Source organism: Vipera berus, assembly GCF_964194415.1.
Source record: "Vipera berus genome assembly, chromosome: 3".
Classification (NCBI taxonomy): domain Eukaryota; kingdom Metazoa; phylum Chordata; class Lepidosauria; order Squamata; family Viperidae; genus Vipera; species Vipera berus.
In genome coordinates this window covers 108,516,352-108,536,462 of record NC_138204.1, presented here as the reverse complement: position 1 = coordinate 108,536,462, position 20,111 = coordinate 108,516,352, and the positions used below count along the sequence as shown (strand labels likewise).

The following is a 20,111-nucleotide window of genomic DNA, read 5'->3' as shown; positions in this document are numbered from 1 at the left end:
ACTATTGTATTATATATATTTTTTAATTGAAAAGTTTTACAAAATTTTTAATAATAACCCCCCCCTCCCCATCAGCCTTCCCCCCCCCCCAGACTTCCCAAAGCAGAATACAGGGTATTACATATAGCAATCTTATGCAAACATATGCTAAATATCTATTACAACGTTAACAAACCTTCCACTTCTATAATTGTAAAAATTATTCATATGCTATTTGAAACTTTTTAGTCCCATATTTATTCTGAATATAATCAATCCATCTTTTCCATTCCAAAATATATTTTTCTTGTGACTGTTCTTTCAAATATGCTGAAACGTTTGCCATTTCAGCTACGTCCATTACTTTAAGTATCCATTGTTCTATTGTAGGTAAATCTTCTTTCTTCCAATGTTGCGCCACCAACAGTCTGGCTGCCGTTATTAAGTGTAACATTAATTTAGTTTCTATAACAGTACAATCCGAAATAATCCCCAATAAGAATAGCTGCGGAGTAAATCTTATTTTTTTCTTAAAGACTTTCTGAAAAATCCACCATATTTTTATCCAAAAGGCTTTAACATTTTGACATGTCCACCATATATGATAATAAGTTGTCTCTTCACTACCACATCTCCAACACTTAGGTGGTTGATTTGGATACATACATGCTAACTTTTTAGGATCTAAATGCCATCTATAAAACATCTTGTAAAAATTCTCTCTTAGGTTTTGTGCTTGTGTAAATTTTACATTTCTAACCCAAATTTTTCCCCAAGTATCCATCATTATGGGCTCTTGAATATTCTGAGCCCATTTTATCATACAGTCTTTAACTAACTCCGATTCTGAATCAATCTCTATAAGAGCATTATATAAACTTTTTATATGCGATTGACTTTGATCTCTAATTTGCTTTATCAAATTTTCATCAACTTTTACTATACCAATTTTCTGATCTTCTATCCATCTAGCTTGTAATTGTATAAACTGAAACCAAGTCTGTACTATCTTTTCTTCCTTTAAAATAATAATAATAATAATATAATAATAATAATAATAATAATAATAAGAATAAGAATAATAAGAATAAGAATAATAATAATAATAATAATAATAATAATAATAATAAGAAGAAGAAGAAGAAGAAGAAGAAGAAGAAGAAGAAGAAGAAGAAGAAGAAGAAGAAGAAGAAGAAGAAGAAGAAGAAGAAGAAGAAGTAGTTGGAAGGGACCTTGGAGGTCATCTAGTCCAACCCCCTGCTAAGGCAGGAAACCCTATACCATTTCAGACAAATGGCTGACAAATGGCTGAAACATTTAAAGATTTCAGTTTCAAAATATTCCCTTCCATCCTAAGAAGTTCTTGATAAGTAATCACATCTTGTTTCTGCTCCACATTTATATTTCCTATTGCATGTCTAGGTATTGCCCATATAGGTATTTTATTATTTAATATATATTGGTACTTTTTCCAAACTCGGAGCAAAGCGTTCCTTAAGATATGAGTCTTAAAAATATTATCCACCTTTTTGTCATAAAATAAATACGCATGCCATCCATACAATAAATCATACCCCTCAATATTCAATATTCTTTCATCCATTAAATTGAACCAATCACTAATTGTTGATAACAACTGCATCATAATATAATCTCAAACTGGGCATCTTCAAACCCCCTCTCTCACATGCATTATATATAAAATTTTCTAATAGAAGAGGATATGCATGACTTAGTTGAATGGTGGAATCATTTGTGCTGTCTGAGCTTTGTTATTTGCATATGGTCATTTCATTATTTCAATTTTCCTCTAGGCAAATTGCAACCTTATCTGTAGTGATGAATATGGCCCAGAAACAAAAAGCCGCATGGCCCAGATGAATGAGAAGGAAACTCCTTTTGAACTCATAGAGGCTTTGTTGAAATATATTGAGACCTTGAATGTCACTGGGGCAGTCCTTGTCTTCTTGCCTGGCTGGAATCTGATATACACTATGCAGAAATACCTGGAAATGAATCCACACTTTGGTACAAGCAATTTTCAGCTGTATTTTTTTCCCCTGAGGTGATCATAAAGCTGAAAGAGCTTTCCTTATGTATGGAGGAGTGAAACTTATTTATTAAATTTATATGCCACCCATCTCACTGTCTAGCAACTCTGGATGTCTAATTGGTGAAAAGGAGATGTACTATTTAAAATAGGAGATATACAAATGAAATGAGCTTGCTTAAAATATTTTGCTCCCTCCACTCTTACTGTAGGAAGCCAGAGATACCGAGTTCTTCCTCTGCATTCCCAGATACCCCGAGAAGAGCAGCGCAAAGTATTTGATCCAGTGGCCCCTGGAATCACCAAGGTGAACCTCTTGAAATAGGTGTAGCTCAACCATTTCCATCTTGCAGCCTTCAAGTTGGTTTATAATGGTTGTTCCTGGAATTTGTATAAAGCATGGCATTGGGAAGGTTTAATCCCAACACATTTGGAGAGTTCGGGTGGGAGAGTGTATTTGTGAATCCAGCCTTGTATTCAAGCATACAATATTGTTTGTCTCCCTAGGTGATCTTATCAACCAATATTGCAGAGACCAGCATAACTATCAATGATGTGGTCTATGTTATTGATTCTTGCAAGTGAGTTGTTCTGAAGCTACTTCCTGTGCTTGTGTTTGCTCTCTTCATTGCATTTAATTGTATTTTTTGTGCTTTCTGATTTCTGCTACTGGATTTGCATCTATGTTCTCAGACATTCAAGTGTCCATTTGCTGTAGTATTGTCAACACTGCAGATAATTCATGTTTCTTTCTCCAGTTTTAAATTCATACTTGTGTTTTTTTCAGTCCAGCTTTGTGTTGTATATAGCAGCATATTGTCTTTTTTTCAGTCCAGCTTTGTGTTGTATATAGCAGCATATAGATTTGACCACAATGATGAGAGCTGAATAACTAGGGAGAAAGTATGTAGCCATGCCTAGCTCTTTGCCAGTTGGGAACCAATCTGTTTCACCATGTTTTCTCCTGATTATGATCTTATGCCCTGTTTTTAGATTTATCGTTAGAATAATGAGATGTTCTAGTAGCCCATTTTCCTAATGACAATCCACAAGTTGTTGTGGTCAAGACAATCGTGTCAACACTGTAAACATTGGATGTTCCCACTCTGACGACTGATGAAAATCGCAGCCATTTTCGCTTTGCTTTTAACATGCTTTTTCTTCTATTTAGAGATCAGGTGCAGAAGGGAGGTTGGGATGAGCTCAGCTAGCCATAATAATAAGCTGCTTTGTGGGAACCCAAGGACGAACTGTTAGCACTGGAGTTTCAGGCTAATTGGAGAATGATTTATGACAGCTTATTGGAGGGTGGGAATTGCAATTTGTTACTTTGTATTTGGGGGAAGGGAATCTAGTTTTGGGGTTCAACTATGTAGTGCCGATACTTAGTTTCCTGAATAAAATGTTCTTTGAGGAAGAATTCTTGCCTTGAAGTTCTTTTAATGGGTTTCATCTATTGGAACTATGACAAATCGAGTGCTTTTCAATGAATGAAATGTTGACAACTTTTTGGCATTCTCTGATTTTCTGAATTATTAAGCATGCAGTGCTGATTCTTATGTCTTAGCCTTTGTTGAAACACATTTGAGAAATAGGTACTTCTGTTTTCAGGTGTTAAATGATCTTGAGATTATCTTGCTAGCATATGAAATTAAGGATATTGTGCAATAGTTTTTACAGTCTATTAAGTTTCTCTTTTTTTGGTATTAATATGTAGACTTCTAATTTTTGGCCAGTGTTGTTTTTCACATTTGTTAGTGTAATGTGGTTAGAACCTTAAGTGAGTCTTTTATGTCAGAGTTCCCCAACCTTTTCAGTTTTGCAGACTGCAGAGGGGTGTGTGTGTGTGAGGGGATGGTTGTGCCTGCTGCTCATGTGAGTGGGGATGTGTGCGTGTGATCTCGCCTGCCACTTCTGCAGCCTGGTTCTGAAAGGTTCAAAGACTGGTAGTGGGCTGCAGCCCAGGGGTTGGGGACCCCTGTTTTATGTGCTGTATTTTTGTAAGCGATATATCAATTCCTGTAGCCTTTCCACTTAGTAATAAGCAGAGAGTGCTGATCTGACTTCATCTTCCAGTAGTATGGTTGCCTGTAGTCAAAATAGTCTTCAAAAGTATCTTGGAAGTTGGCATTTCTGTTGTACAGATTTTCATTATTATACTACATTATGTACTGTTACAATTCTATATCTGATTTTTTTCTCCACTAACATCTGTTTATTGGCATCATTTAACAAACTACTTCAGATTGGAGTGTTCTTCTGAATTCAAAGATGCTAGAAAACTTCCCTTGTTTTTCCATATCTCTTTCCATCTTCAGTCTTTTTGTAGATATCATTATATTACTGCCCGTTACCTCCTAGCAGTTGTTTGAAATGTCTTAGTAAACTCCTTCATGAGATCATTAACTTTATTGATTTGGGTTGCTTCTTCACAAATTTCCACTATCTAGCCTAACATTTTTTTTAAATTTCTTGTAATTCTTAGGGTTTTTTGGCAGTCTCTTAACATTTTTTTGAGTCCACAGTTGCTCATCAGTGAGCTTTAGGGCTTCAGAGTTGATCTCAGCACTCTCCTTAAAGCCGGTGGATATGCTTTGAAGATCATAATTTGGAAGCTGGATAGCTTTCTTCTTTTGTTTTAGCTTGGATTTTGAACATGCACTTGAACAATGATACTATTGTAGTTTTCTTACAAGAAATCATTTTTTTTTATTGAAAAGTTTTATCATACATTTTATCTTTAACAATCCCCCCTAGCCCTCCCCTATCCCTCCCTCCCTACCCCTCCCACCCCTCCCACCCCGACTTCCCAGAGCTAAGTACAAGGTATAAAAAACCAAAAAAAAAACAATCGTAGACATTCATATGCTAACAACCATAAACTCTGAAATCCATCTCTCTCTAGCTCATATAGGGTAATTACAAACACTATTAATATAAGATATATAAAAAAAAGGAAAAGAGAAAAAAAGAGGAGAAAGAAAAGGAAGACTTATTCAAATGCTACATGAAACTTCTTAGTCCCATATTTGTTCTGGATATACTCAATCCATTTTCTCCACTCCATAACATAACGTTCTTGCGAGTGATCTTTCAAATAAGCCGAGATCTTTGCCATCTCTGCCAGGTCAGAAACCTTTAAAGTCCATTCTTCTACAGTCGGCAGTTCCTCCTTCTTCCAATATTGGCCTATTAAGAGTCTTGCTGCCGTAATTAAATTCAACATCAGCTTAGTGTCCACAACCGTAGCATCTGTAATTATACCCAACAAAAAAAGTTGCGGACAAAACTTTATCCTTTGCTTGAAAATCTTCTGCATGTTCCACCAAATTTTTATCCAAAAGGCCTTAACCTTTTTACAAGTCCACCATATATGAAAATATGTTGCATCTTCTTCACCACACCTCCAGCATTTAGGCTGATAGCTCGGATACATACTTGCCAGCTTTTTAGGATCTAAATGCCATCTGTAAAACATTTTATAAAAATTTTCTCTTAAATTTTGAGCTTGTGTGAATTTTACGTTCCTCACCCAAATCCTTTCCCATGTGTCCATTGTAATAACTTCTTGGATATTTTGGGCCCATTTAATCATACAATCCTTAACGAGTTCTGTTTCTGAGTCAATTTCTATCAAGGCAAGATATATCTGTTTAATATGTGCTGGACCCTGATTTCTGATTTGCTTTATCAGATTTTCATCAGTCATTGTAAAACCATTTTTCTGATCTTCTTTCCACCTGGCCCGTAGCTGAGTATATTGAAACCAAGTCTGAACAATCTTCTCATCTCGCAAGAGACTATATGGTTTCAAACACCAAACATTTCTTTGCAAGCTTAGAATCTCCTTGTACGTAGTCACATCGTGTTTGAAACCAGCATGTATGTTTTCTATTGCGTGTTTTGGGATTGCCCACAATGGTATCTTACAATCTAATTTATGTCTGTACTTCTTCCAAACCCTCAACAATGCCTGTCTTAAAATATGCACTCTAAAGACATTATCTACCTTCTTATCATACAACAAATATGCATGCCAGTCAAACAACAAGTCATGGCCCTCAAGATGTAATAATCTCTCTTGTGTCAAATTGATCCAATCACTTATTCCTGCTAAAGCAGCAGCTTCATAATATAATTTAAAATTAGGCATTTTAAGACCACCTCTTTCACGAGTATCCTGTATTATCTTTAGTTTAACTCGTGGCCTTTTCCCTGCCCATACAAATTTATTGATACCGCGCTGCCATTCCTCCAAGTTAGAATCTTTCTTAAGAACCGGTATCATTTGAAATAAAAATAAGAATTTAGGCAGGACATTCATTTTCACTGCTGCGATTCGCCCCAACAAAGACAATTGCAATTTTTCCCAACTCTCCATTTCTTTTTGAATTTTCCCCCATAGTTTTTCATAGTTATTTTTATATAACTTTGTATTAGAGGGCGACAAAAGCACCCCCAAATATTTAACCCTTTTAACAATCTCAAATCCAGTTAATCCTAAGAGAGCCTTTTGCGAAGCTGTCATATTTTTGGCCAGAATTTTAGTTTTTTGTGTATTAACTTTAAATCCAGAAACCTTCCCATATTGTATTATTATCTCCATCAGGTCCACAACAGAGTTCTCCGGCTGGGTCACTGTAACAACCAGATCGTCTGCGAACGCTCTCAATCTATAATCCTGATCTCTAATTTGTATACCCTTAATTTTTTCCGAATTCCGTATTTTAACCAACAATATCTCCAATGTTAGTACAAATAACAAGGGCGATAACGGACACCCTTGCCTTGTGCCCTTCTCAATATTACATGCTTCTGTCAGGCTATTATTAACTATTATTCGGGCAGTTTGTTTTTGATATAATGCCCTAATTGGTTGCAAAAAATTATCCCCAAAATTCATTTTATCCAAGACTTTCATCAAAAATTGCCAATTCAATTGATCAAAAGCTTTTTCAGCATCTAAAAAAATTAGCGCCGCAGGGATCTGGTTATTCCTTTCCAAAAACTCTAACACATCAACTATATGCCTCACATTATTTTTCATTTGCCTACCACTAATAAACTCCGTTTGGTCCCCATGAATCGTCTGTTGCAGAACCCTCATCAATCTATTAGCCAACACCTTAGCAAATATCTTGTAATCTGTATTTAAAAGCGATATCGGTCTATAATTTTTAACTTGAGTAGCATCTTGGTCTTCCTTCGGAATCAAAGAAATAAAAGCAGTTCTCCAAGACGGAGGCACCTTTCCCCCCCTCTGAATTGTCTGGAACAGTTCCTTTAACGGTTTTATCATCTCTAATTGTAAATTTTTGTAATAAGCCGCAGTCAAACCATCCGTGCCTGGCGCTTTGTCCACCTTCAATTCCTTAATTGCTATAAGAATTTCTTCTTCTGTTATCATTTGATTAATCCCCTCTTTTTGTTCTTGCGTAAGAACCGGGATGCTAGCATTCTCCAAATATACATCAATATCTTTTCCATTAATCTTCTCCTTAGCATATAATTTAGAATAAAAGTCCAGAAAGGCCTCCTTAATAAGATCCTGTTGAAACACAACCCTTCCCTTATGCTCAATTTTATCTATATTAGAAGCCCTTTGCTTTTTCCTCAGTCTATAAGCTAACCATCTACCTGGTTTATTAGCATTGCAAAAGGTTTTGTGCCTGGCAAACCGCAAATTGGTTGCCACTTGGTCAGCCATTAATTTATCAAATTGTCCTTTTAATAGCTTAATAACCTCCTTAGTCTTCACATCCACTGGATTCAAAATCAAAGCCTTTTCTTTTTCCTTAATTTCATTCTCCAATTCTTTCCTCCTGGCTTCCAAAATACGTCTATGTTTATTGTTCATATATATCAACACCCCTCTCATATAGGCCTTGCTAGCATCCCAAACCATGTCCATAGAAGTGTCTTTGTTCATATTAATTTCAAAAAAATCCTTCATCCGCTGTTTACATTCTTCCACATTTCTCTGATTTCTAAACAAATTCTCATTTACGCGCCACGAGCGCCTATCTCTATTCTCCTTATTAATCTCTAGCCAGACTGGGCTGTGATCAGAAATAGTTCTTGCACATATCTTCACCTTTTTAATCCTTGAAAAAAAGTCATTAGTCAGCAAAATAAAATCGATCCTGGAGAAAGATTGATGTCTATCAGAAAAAAAAGTATAATCCTTTTCATGTAAATGTATTTCACGCCAAATATCTCGCAGTTCCAAGTCATCCTTCATTTCAAAAAAGGATTTAGGCAGTCTAGCATGACTTGGAACGTGTTTAAAAGAACCAGCCTTATCCATCTGTACATCCAAAACACCACTCCAGTCCCCCATAAAAATAAACGATTTATAATCCAACTGAGTAAGCTTTGTGTGAAGTAAACTAAAAAAATCAGCTTGTTGTTGATTAGGAGCATATAATCCAACTAAAAGCGTCTTTTAGAAAATCATTATACAGTAATTATTTTTAGTTAGGTTTAGACTAGGTTAAGTTTCAGATTCACATTTTTCATAATGATTTGGTTCCCCTTCTTTTTGTTCAGGCTTTTCATTGTACCACCTGCTTCTTTTCCTAAAGCAAATAAAAGAAACCAGTGAAATAGGGCAGGAGATCTGTAGAGAAGTGGCAAATGGAGAAGATAGAAGAGTCAGGGTTTGAATGAAATTGTAGCCTACATAGCTGTATTAGCTTTAGATGAAGATCAAATAGACTAATTTTCATTTCAGTTTGAAAAGCTCATCTCTCTCAAGTTCAGCTTCTGATGTCTCTGTAAACGGGTGCATGTCCTTGGCTGCAGTACAGACTTTGGTTGCCGTTGCCATTCCCATTCTGGGGGAGAGATGGATGAGTGAATGACTTCCTAGTGCAGCCTTCAGATTTTCTGACACTTATCCACACACTAACCAAATCCATCCTTACTTAGTTTTCCCCCCCCAAGATCTACTATAGTCACTTAGGTGCCATCGCCTGTTAAGGCTAGTAGGGTTCACAAAGTTGTATCTAACAAGATTGATCTTGTCATTCGCTGCAGAATATTATCCAGTGCTTTTTTTTTACAAGTTTGAGATGCTGCCTCTTGTTTGTGAAAATGATCTCCCAATATTAAGGAGTTAATTTAGTATTTTTTTCCAACCAACAGACAGAAAGTTAAACTATTCACTGCTCATAACAACATGACCAATTATGCCACTGTGTGGGCCTCAAAAACAAATCTGGAGCAACGGAAAGGACGGGCTGGTCGTGTCCGTCCTGGATTCTGCTTCCATCTTTGCAGCAGAGCACGTTTTGAAAGGTAGGCTCATACTCTACGTTTCTAGATATTCTGGGGTCTGTTAAGTAATTGATGTGGAAAAACAAATTGAAACTGAGCTGAGAGAAGAGAAATTAAGAGTGTGGGATGGGTAGGGTGTATGTGACATGCAGTCACTGGTACTGTGTGAGCCAACAGCAGATTTACAGCATTAATAACTGATAGTGCAAAGCAAGTTTATGTATTTGTTGTATGACATGGCAGTAGTTTTTATAAAGAGTTGTGGGATGAGAAGGTAAATATCAAAAACAACTTGGAGGTCATTATTAGCGAGCGATTGTAGCATCAGCTATAGAGATGAATATATCCGAAATGTCCCTTTACTTTCAGACTCGAGACTCACATGACCCCCGAAATGTTTCGAACACCACTGCATGAAATTGCTTTGAGCATCAAGCTGTTAAGACTAGGCGGGATTGGACAATTTCTGGCCAAAGCTATCGAGCCGCCCCCTTTGGATGCAGTGATTGAAGCTGAGCATACACTCCGAGGTATCTGTCTTGTCAATGAAAATACGGTGCATATTTTCATAGCTCCACTTTGTTTATTTATCTGATTTATATTGCTGGCCTTCTAGGCAAAACTTGGGCATCCAAGAAGAGAAAAGCATGGGATTCTGTTAAACCAAGAAACTAAATAAAGCTACACTGAGGCTCAATAAAGCTACAAAATCACTAATATACACTTATACCAGAGCCCCTGTATTAACATCCTAATTCCAGTAACTGAGGCAAGATTCATATCTTCTGAAACTTGCAAAAGATCAATAGAGTAGAGGTAGCTATGTTTCAAAGGGGAGGCTGTTCCATAGGACAGGATTAATGCCATATAAGGTAGTGAATATGTGCTAGTGTTGTTGTCATGACATTTAGAAGGGCGTCAAATGTTTACTCTGGGCATAAAGCTATTAATTCATATAGTAACTAGGAATAGCTTAATGTAGGTAGCTGTTAAGCTTAGCATCTGTTTTTGATGCCTAAATGAATTACCTCTAGCAGTTATATTACTGCTAAGCTTGTAAGCCGCCCTGAGTCTTAGGAGAAGGGCGGGATATAAATGGAATTAAAATAAAAAAAATAAAAATATTGCTTTCTGTAAACTGGTGGAGGCTGTTAACTATCTTTGCAAAATCCCAGAACAGATTTAATTCTTCTTTTGTTTCTAAAATGTTACCTTTTGCATTCCCAGGTCCTGTAATTTCTAGGTCCCTTTCTGAAATGCCATTCACACAGATCCCTTTCAAAAACCTTTTGACTTGTGCTTTTCAGTCTGCTTGAAGTTTTGCTATTACATAGCACTCTAATCTGTTCTCAACAAAATTCCTAATACAGGATGGTTTTCTTCTTCCTAACTAATCCTCTGTTAGGGGTTTGATCAGCTGTGGACCTTCTAATTACCAAAATTGTTATCTACTGAGCAACACAAATCACACTCTGCTTTTACTGGTCTATTTTGTATTGGTCTACACAGTATACTGAATGGAAAAGAGAAGAAGAGTTGAATCACTTGAAGTATAGATTTGAAAAACTCATTTGTGCTGTTTTATGTCCATTTCAGAGTAGCAAAACTAAATATCTGATCTGCTAAGTTATATTATCACTTAAGTGAGAGATCAAAATTTGAACACGGATAATATGGAAATAAAAAGTCAGGGTGTTTTCACAACTTTGTAAGAATTGTCATTGCAAGGACCAGATTACAGTCTATAGAACTGAGCATTATGTTTTCAACAGTATTCAGCACTCCTTCACTTTTGTAAAATTAATGAGCAGTGTGGCAGCAATGTATCAGCCTTTTATTTCATTTTCATCTTCACAAATTTAAATATTTCACCACAATAACTGATGAAAAAAAGTAGTTGAAAAAAACTACTTTTTTTACTTATGCTTTTATTTTAGAGCTTGATGCCCTGGATTCCAATGATGAACTGACCCCTCTTGGGAGAATTTTAGCAAGGCTCCCCATTGAACCTCGACTTGGCAAAATGATGATAATGGGGTGCATATTTTAGTAAGTGATAATAAATTCAAAAGTAACGAGGGAAAAGGAGGGGGGACTCTGGATGAAGAGAATTAATTTTCTGATAAAGTCATGTTTACCTAGGAACAATAAAGTGAATCTCATCAGCAGCCTTTGTCCCATTCATTCCTTCTGCTGAAGAGTGCCATTTGTTATATTGCAGTGTAGCTCAGCTGATTTTCTCCTTTTTCTTCCAGTGTTGGTGATGCTGTGTGTACTATCTCTGCTGCTACCTGCTTCCCTGAGCCATTCATCAGTGAGGGTAAAAGGCTGGGTTACGTGCATAGGAATTTTGCTGGAAACCGGTTCTCCGATCACGTGGCCCTCCTCTCAGTCTTCCAAGCCTGGGATAATGCAAGGTAGTTTGATTTAGGGCAATACATAAGGCATCCTACTTTATATAGAAAGCTCAGCATGTTACACTTCCGTGGAGTAACTTGACTGATTCTTAGCCATTTTTTTGCAGAATGGGTGGAGAAAATGCTGAAATTCGTTTCTGTGAGTTTAAGAGACTCAATATGGCAACGCTCAGAATGACCTGGGAAGCCAAAGTACAGCTGAAAGAGATTCTGGTTAACTCTGGATTCCCAGAAGGTAAAAAGTAAAGAAAAACTTTGTATGAATGGGAAGGAAGTTCCTGCTTATGGACCATTAGTTTTGTAACCATTCAAAGAAAAAGAAAAAGCTTTATGGCCCGCTTACCATTTTCACAGTGTCCCTCAATCACATGATCACCATTATACTCAGTATGCATTGTCCTGTGCCTATGCTTTTGGTGGGTTTTTTTTTTCTTTTTTCCTCACTTGCAGAGTAGAAAGAGTGGAATGTGATTTCAGGAGAGTAAACTGATTGCTGTTCTACACATCAAAAGCAATGCAGTCATGCCAGTAGCCGTGGCCTAGGAGCCAGAGGCACCTTACACAAATAGGTTACTTTTTCTCCAATCTCTCCACTCTGCAAGGGTGGTAGGGGAAAAAAAGGCAAGTGATTTCTGTAGACAGTCTTCTTTGCCTAATCTTTCCCCAAGCTTCCCCCCCCCCTATTTAGCAGAGACGTTAGAGAGGAAGAAATTGCAAGAGACTAAGCTGTTTGCTGCTGTACACATCGAAAGCAGTGTAACTGAGTCAGCGGTAAGGGTCAGGCAAAAGATTGCCTACAGAAATTGCTTACTTTTTTTTTCTCTCCCCCTCACCCTTACAAAGCAGAAAGATTGGAGAGGAAGAGATTTTAAGATAGTAGTATCAGATGTTTGCATAGCATGCCCATGGCTTCCAGTTAATGATCACTTAGTTTAGCAGTGGAATTGCTGGTCCCAATTACAGTAATTAAGTGTGGACTACATGTAGCTACAGTATTTGTGACAGCATTTTCATATATTCTGAACCTGATAGACTAAGCTATATTTCTTATTACATATAGTTTGATCATGCTTTAAGGTTTCTGGATGTGGAGGTAGAAAGAGTGAATGTGTTGCATGTGTGTCTACCTGCCTGCCTGTATCTGTGTGTGTACTCCCCACACACATAAAGATAAATAGTAAAAAGTTCTATAACTTTTTCAAAATCTTATGGTTTCTCTGCAGAAATAATTTCTATCATTTTATTTCATGTTACTTTTAATCTCATTTTGAAGTAATTTACATAAACAATCCGGATTTCAAAGAATATGAGAAGAATTTATGTTGTTCTATACATACTATAGCTGTTACGTAAAGTATATGGTGTTTTTTTGCCTGAGGGAAAAATAAGCTTTCCACAGTGTACATTATGTTAAAATAATAAGTAATCTTTAATTTATGCATTGCAAACAAAACTATTTAATAGAATTTATGTGTGCTTTGAGTTCATGCATTCTTGAAGAACAGGCATGGATTGAAAAGTTTCAAACATTGAAATACTATTCAGTTTATATAATTAGTTTTGTGTATTGTTGGTAAGATGCTGAGAAATGCCCTTTTTTTGGTCTCTTTCTAGAGAGTTTAATGACTCAGGTGTTCAACAACAGTGGACCAGATAACAACCTGGATGTTGTGATCTCTCTGCTGGCTTTTGGCCTGTATCCCAATGTCTGCTTTCACAAAGAAAAGAGGAAGATTCTCACTACCGAAGGACGTAATGCTCTCATTCACAAATCCTCTGTTAACTGCCCATTCAGCAGCCAGGATATGAAGTATCCTTCTCCTTTCTTTGTTTTTGGAGAAAAGGTAAAATTATGAAAAAAAGACCCTTGGACTGTCAAACGTCCATGTAGTCTTTGAATATTGAGACATTAGGTGACATGCAGATGTATCAGAAAGATGCCACTTGTGAATCATTTTGTATGCAGAACAGCCGGTTTTGATTGATCAGTGCCTGGCCTAAAATATGCAAGTATTAAACTTTGTATGGAACAAAATGGACCTCTTTGATGGTCTAGGGCCCTAGGCAGGGAAGGAAGGAAAAAGACAAGGACATCAGTGGGTCAGGGAAGAAGGGCAGGTAGGTCATGGTCATGTGCTATAGTGGAGCAGTGGTAGAAGGGAGAAGGAAGGGGAGCAGCTCCAAAAATAGGATTGGAAGATTGTACGCCATTGGAAATTGTTAAACAAAGAGGGAGAGATATATACCAGGTTTGCCTTACCTGAACCCAGAACAACACGGCAGCATTTACATTATTTATTTATTAATTCGGTTTATATACTTCCCTACTCCCAAAGGACTCAGGGCGGTTTACAAGGCAAAATTTAAAAACAATACAATATAAAATTAAAATAAAATAAAATTAAGTCTAGCCGCAAAAATTAAAATCACAATTTAAAAACATTAAACCCCTCAGTCCAGACCAGATAGCTCAAAGAGCCAGGTTTTTAGGTCCCGGCGAAATGAACGAAGGTCAGGGGCAGTCCGGAGTTCCGTTGGCAGTTGATTCCATAGGGCAGGCGCGCCCACAGAGAACGCCCTCCCCCTGGGGATCGCCCGTCGGCAATCCTTGACCGGCGGTACCCTGAGGAGGCCCTCCCTGTGGGAACGCACAGGACGATGGGAAATTGATGCTGGCAGCAGGTGTTCCCTCAGATATCCCGGACCCAAGCCATTTAGGACTTTATAGGTCATCACCAGCACCTTGAATCTCACCCGGAGGGCAACTGGAAGCCAATGCAGCTCGCAGAGAAGAGGTGTTACATGGGAGTATCGGGAGACTCCCATCACAACTCGCGCGGCTGCATTCTGCACCAGCTGAAGCCTCCGAGTGGTCCTCAGGGGCAGCCCCATGTAGAGAGCATTGCAGTAGTCTAGCCAGGAGGTCACGAGCGCATGGGTGACTGTGCGTAGGGCATCTCGGTCCACATAGGGCCGTAACTGGCGCACCAGGCGAACCTGGGCAAAAGCCCCCCTGGCCACAGCTCCTATATGATCTTCCAAACTGAGCTGTGAATCCAGGAGGACGCCCAAGTTGCGGGCCCTATCAACGGGGGGTAACACCTCACCCCCCATAGTTAACGATGGAAAAAATTGGTTAGTCTGAGATGCCGATATGCACAGCCACTCAGTCTTGGCAGGATTGAGACGAAGCCTGTTTCTCCCCATCCAAACCCGGACCGCCTCCAGGCAACGGGACATCACTTCAAGGGCATCACTGGGTTGGTTCGTGGTGGAAAGAAAAAGCTGGGTATCATCAGCATACTGATGATACCCCACCCCAAAACCACGAATGAGCTCACCCAGCAGCTTCATATAGTTGTTGAATAAGAGGGGAGAGAGGACCGACCCATGAGGAACTCCACAAACGAGAGGCCTCGGGGCAGACCTCTGCCCTCCCGCCAACACCGACTGCGAGCGGCCCAGGAGGTAGGAAGAGAACCACTGTAAAACAGTGCCCCCCATTCCCAACCCCCTGAGACGCCGCAGTAGGATACCATGATCGATGGTATCAAAAGCCACTGAGAGGTCTAATAGGACTAGGACAGAGGAACAACCCGTCCCGAGCCCAGCAGAGATCATTCACCAGCGCAACCAATGCCGTCTCCGTGCTGTACCCGGTCCTGAAGCCCAATTGTTATGGGTCCAGATAATCAGTTTCCTCCAGGAACAGAGGGAGCTGAAGTGCCACCACGCTCTCAACCACCTTCGCAAGAAAGCGAAGGTTGGAGACCGGACAATAGTTGTTCAAAATAGCCGGGTCCAGGGCAAACTGGCTGTTTTGAAATGCATTAGCAGAACCTCTGGAACATGCTGGCTTACTGCAGATTCAAAACAATTCATTTTGTTTAACAGTTTAATCAGCACATATATTTTATTAATAAATAATTATGTTTTAATTATACCAGATTTACAAAATGGACTTTATGGACGTGTGCTTTATTGTGATCTTGTTTCCTGCTTAAGTATTTGTTTAATATTTCAGTTTTGAGACTGCTCCCCTCCTGGGTGACTTACAGATAAAAACTCAAAGAAAACAAAATTTATCAAAAAAAGGACAATGACTAAAATCTTAAAACAGAAACATCCAAAGACGCTTCCCCCCCCCCCCCCGCCCTTCTAGTCCAGTGCTTGGGAGAACAACCAGATCTTAAGTAGATTGTGGAAAGTCAAGACGAGTGGGAGCAGTACAGCCGTCCCATTCAAATATTAAGCAGATTCAAGCCAACTTGACTTTTTAAAGATTCGTGAAGGTCAGGTAGGTGCCGTCATCTGCTGGGACAGCACATTTAAATAAGTTAAAGCATCACATAGATGGTGGTCTTAATACCACTTGAGGACATCCAATGTATGGGAATCCAATACCTCTCTGAGCAGTTGAGTAAATAATAGAAAGTTGTTATATTTCATATTATACAATAGATTATGTACACATCTTTCTGCAGATTCGGACACGAGCTATCTCGGCCAAAGCAATGACCTTGGTGAGCCCTTTGCAGCTGCTTCTCTTTGGCTCAAAGAAAGTGGCATCTGATGGAGAGATTATTACATTAGATGACTGGTATGATCCTTTGGCTGACTTTACATTATAAAGGTGGTGTGAGTGGACAGGGGGGATTGTGAAACTTAGTAACTGGTTTAATTTAAAAGAAATTCATAAGGAAAAACATAAGCTCAGCTTATTCTTGTTTTAAGTGACATAATACTTTAGTAAAGGTAAAGGTTCCCCCGCACATGCGTGCTAGTCGTTTCCAACTCTAGGGGCCGGTGCTCATCTCCATTTCAAAGCCGAAGAGCCAGCGCTTGTCCGAGGATGTCTCCATGGTCATGTGGCCGGCATGAGTAGACGCCAAAGGTGCACGGAACGCTGTTACCTTCCGACCGTAGTGGTCCCTATTTTTCTACTTGCATTTTTATGTGCTTTTGAACTGCTAGGTTGGCAGAAGCTGGGACGAGTAACAGGCGCTCACTCTGTTACACGGCACTCGGGATTCAACCCGCCAAACTCCCGATCTTCTGATAGACAAGCTCAGCATCCTAACCCACTGAGCCACCGTGTCCCTCATAATACTTTAGTAGTTCTTGTTAAATATATGTACTTTTTATTGCTTGGAAAAGAGTTGCACTACTTTGCTCTGGTTTCTTTTCCTGTCTTCATTGCAGTTGAAACTACTGTTGTAGTGTTGGTCTTTAGAACAAGACAATTCAAGTTCTCTTGTGAAGTATCTTTTCAGGAGTCTCTTTTTATAGAAGTCTAAGAAACTTAGTAGATAGGAAAAGAAATTTTCATTTGTTAAATTGCTTTCTTTGCTTTAGGATCAAACTGAGGATGCCGCACAGTGCAGCTGCCTGTATTATTTCTTTGCGTGCAGCAATGGAAGCTCTCGTGGTAGAAGTAACAAAAAATCCAGAAATCATCAGTGACATAGACCATATGAACAAACACATGCTGAATGTAATTTCTGAAATCTCCAAACCCCTGGCTGCTGGGATTAATCTTGCAGTAGGTGGCAACATGAGGTTAGTTTCAAGCGGTTAGCTTAGAATCATAATGAAATACTTATTTTTTGATAATTTGGTTCACCTGAGGTTTGAAAGAAGCCTCCTTTAACCAGAAACTTTTATATATATATACATATACATATACATACACATACATACATACATATATATATATACATACATACATACATACATATATGTGTGTGTGTATATATATATACATACACATATATATATATACACATATACATATATATACATATATACACATATACATATATACATATATACATATATACATACATACATACATACATACATACATATATATATATATATATATATATATATATATATATATATATATATATATATATATATATATATATATATATATATATATATATATATATATATATATATATATATATATATATATATATATATATATATATATATATATATTTCAAATGTTAACTATTTAGATTACCTTGCTAGGCCCCAAACATGGGGCAAATCTTTATTTCCTGTTTTCAGCCTATCTTGAAGGCTATCAAACAGGCAGTAGTCACACCGGACAATTCATATATTTGTGTAAATTACTAACAAAGAATTAAAGGGAAACTGAGATGCATTTCTGATTCCTTAGTCGTCATCAGTCAGCTATACCCTTCTGAGATTCGAACCTGGGCTGATTGCATACAAGGCAGTGTTATTTGCCTCTAAGCCACAAGGTCCCTCTCGCTCTGTTAGCTTTTTTTTTTTTTTTCTGCAAGGGAAGATATGTTTCAAATGTTAACTATTTAGATTACCTTGCTAGGCCCCAAACATGGGGCAAATCTTTATTTATACACCCCCCATAGTTAAAGATGAAATGAACTGAATTTCCCGAGATGCCGGTACGTACAGCCATTCAGTCTTGTGTGGATTAAGCTTATAGAGAGTATAAAGTAGAAATAGACAGGTGATACAATGAATAAACATGGGATCCACAGGAATTCATATTAGTGAACTAGTTTGACAAAGAATAAAACAAGTATAACAAAAAGGATTTAAAAATATGATGGCACCAGTCTTCAGTTTGTTTTTTAAAAATGTGAATTTTAAAATATGGTGATTATGGGACACTTCAGGTACATACATGGATAAAAGTATACCTTTTATAAAATAAATAGTATAGGGAATTTTTGACTGTTAAAACTATCATCAAAATGTATTACTTTCTTAAAGACAAAGGGACAGTTTTTTCACACTTAATTAAGTGTTTCTTGGAATATACACACAATTGTGTATTTGGAGGATTGCACTTATTCATCTTTGCAGATAACCACAAGAGTTCTAATTTTTATTCCTAGATTTGGCGATGGACCTCGTCCACCTAAAATGGCTCGATATGACGGTGGAGGTGGCTACCGAGGAAGAAGTGGAACTGGCTATCGGGGGGGCTACCAGGGTGGATATGGAGGCGGATATCGTGGTGGATATAATTCTTACCGTGGTGTTTCTGGGGGAAGAGGATATTCAAGGGGGGCTGGAGGGGGATTTCGAGGTAGTGGAGGTTTTCAAGGTTCAGGTGGAGGATATCAAACTGGAGGAAATAGAGGTGGTGGATTTAGAGGAGGGTGGAGTGGTTACTGAAAAAATGCTAGTGAAGATATGTTGCTGTTTGGATCTAAAGTTGAAAAGGAGCTTAAAGAAGTTCAGTCCTTCCTTGGGTTCCATGGTAAACACTTGATCTCTGGAAAATAAGTTTAGGGTCAAGATGGTGCCAGTAGCCTTTGCCATTCTGAAGCATCATTTTGGCTGTATTCAAAGCATAGGCATCCTTAAATGTTAGTAAATCCAGAATAAAAGTATGCATGAACTTATTTTATTCCATACATTTCTTTATTTGTAATACAGATCTCTTCCTGATTTAGTTCATCATACTTTGAAATATTAATTTCAAATGATATTCATATGCAGTATTCACATTGCTTTAATTTTATATGTTTATTTTGATCCTAATGAAGTTGTTAATTTTTAAGGGATTAGTCCTAGATATAGGCTTGAATTTTTCATTGTTAGTTGTATGATCAAAAACTGTGAGTTGATTTATGCCTTTGGTACTAGGATTGTAAGTTAGGAGCTTAAAGTTCTTTATCTGTTCACATGTTTGTCACATACTGCAACTTCTAAAATAAAAACTCCAAAAATTTCACAAAATATAGTAAGCATCATTTATTGAGCACCTACCAAGTGACTAAACTGCCAACTCAAAATACATACTATCTATCCTTTTCTAAAAGATGTAGAGAGTTCAGCCTCAACTACAGATATTCCTTGGCTTAGGACCATTTGTTCAGTGACTGAAGTTATGAAAATACTGAATGAAGGGTGGTTATAACAAGCCCTTGAAGTTCCAGCCATCCCAGCAGCCGGGGCATGTGATTGCAGTCTGGGTGCTTGGCAACCTGTTTGGACTTAGGACCATTGCCAAGTGCCCTGAGATGCCTTGATTGCCATTTACCACCTCCCCTGCCAGTTTTCCCAGAAAATCAAAAGGGAAGGTGGCAGGGAAGATCACAAGTCACTGGGATGTGTCCCCCACACCTGTACACCCTCCTCTTGCCCCTCTGTGCTTGTACTGACAATTTGTGCAGCCTCTCCGACCCAAGTAACACCTCTTGCAGAGTCTTCTGGTTTCTAACTTGATGCCTTAACTACTACACCAAACTGCCTTCATACGCTAGTGGGCATGACTGAAATATTTGTTAACTCTTTGGAGTGTACTTCTGTTTAGTTACATTCTTGCCGGATTTCAGTTGTTTGATGGTCAAGTTGCAGGTACTGAAATAATTGATTAT

At 38.1% G+C, this 20,111-nt stretch overlaps 1 protein-coding gene across 4 annotated transcripts in view; it reads left to right on the top strand.

Moving 5' to 3' along the window:
* The window catches only part of DHX9 (DExH-box helicase 9), a 53,164-nt gene extending 33,694 nt beyond the window's left edge, over positions 1-19,470 (top strand). For all 4 annotated transcript variants that reach the window (XM_081324967.1, XM_081324969.1, XM_081324968.1 and 1 more), the window contains 12 exons: positions 1,794-2,007; positions 2,242-2,336; positions 2,537-2,610; positions 9,176-9,328; positions 9,677-9,837; positions 11,245-11,356; positions 11,563-11,724; positions 11,832-11,959; positions 13,339-13,568; positions 16,209-16,324; positions 17,080-17,283; positions 18,621-19,470. In XM_081324967.1, coding sequence (XP_081181093.1) covers positions 1,794-2,007; positions 2,242-2,336; positions 2,537-2,610; positions 9,176-9,328; positions 9,677-9,837; positions 11,245-11,356; positions 11,563-11,724; positions 11,832-11,959; positions 13,339-13,568; positions 16,209-16,324; positions 17,080-17,283; positions 18,621-18,903 — 1,932 coding nt within the window. In that variant the 3' untranslated portion in view covers positions 18,904-19,470. The remainder of the gene's footprint in view (positions 1-1,793; positions 2,008-2,241; positions 2,337-2,536; positions 2,611-9,175; positions 9,329-9,676; positions 9,838-11,244; positions 11,357-11,562; positions 11,725-11,831; positions 11,960-13,338; positions 13,569-16,208; positions 16,325-17,079; positions 17,284-18,620) is intronic.
* The last annotated feature ends 641 nt before the right edge of the window (positions 19,471-20,111 follow it).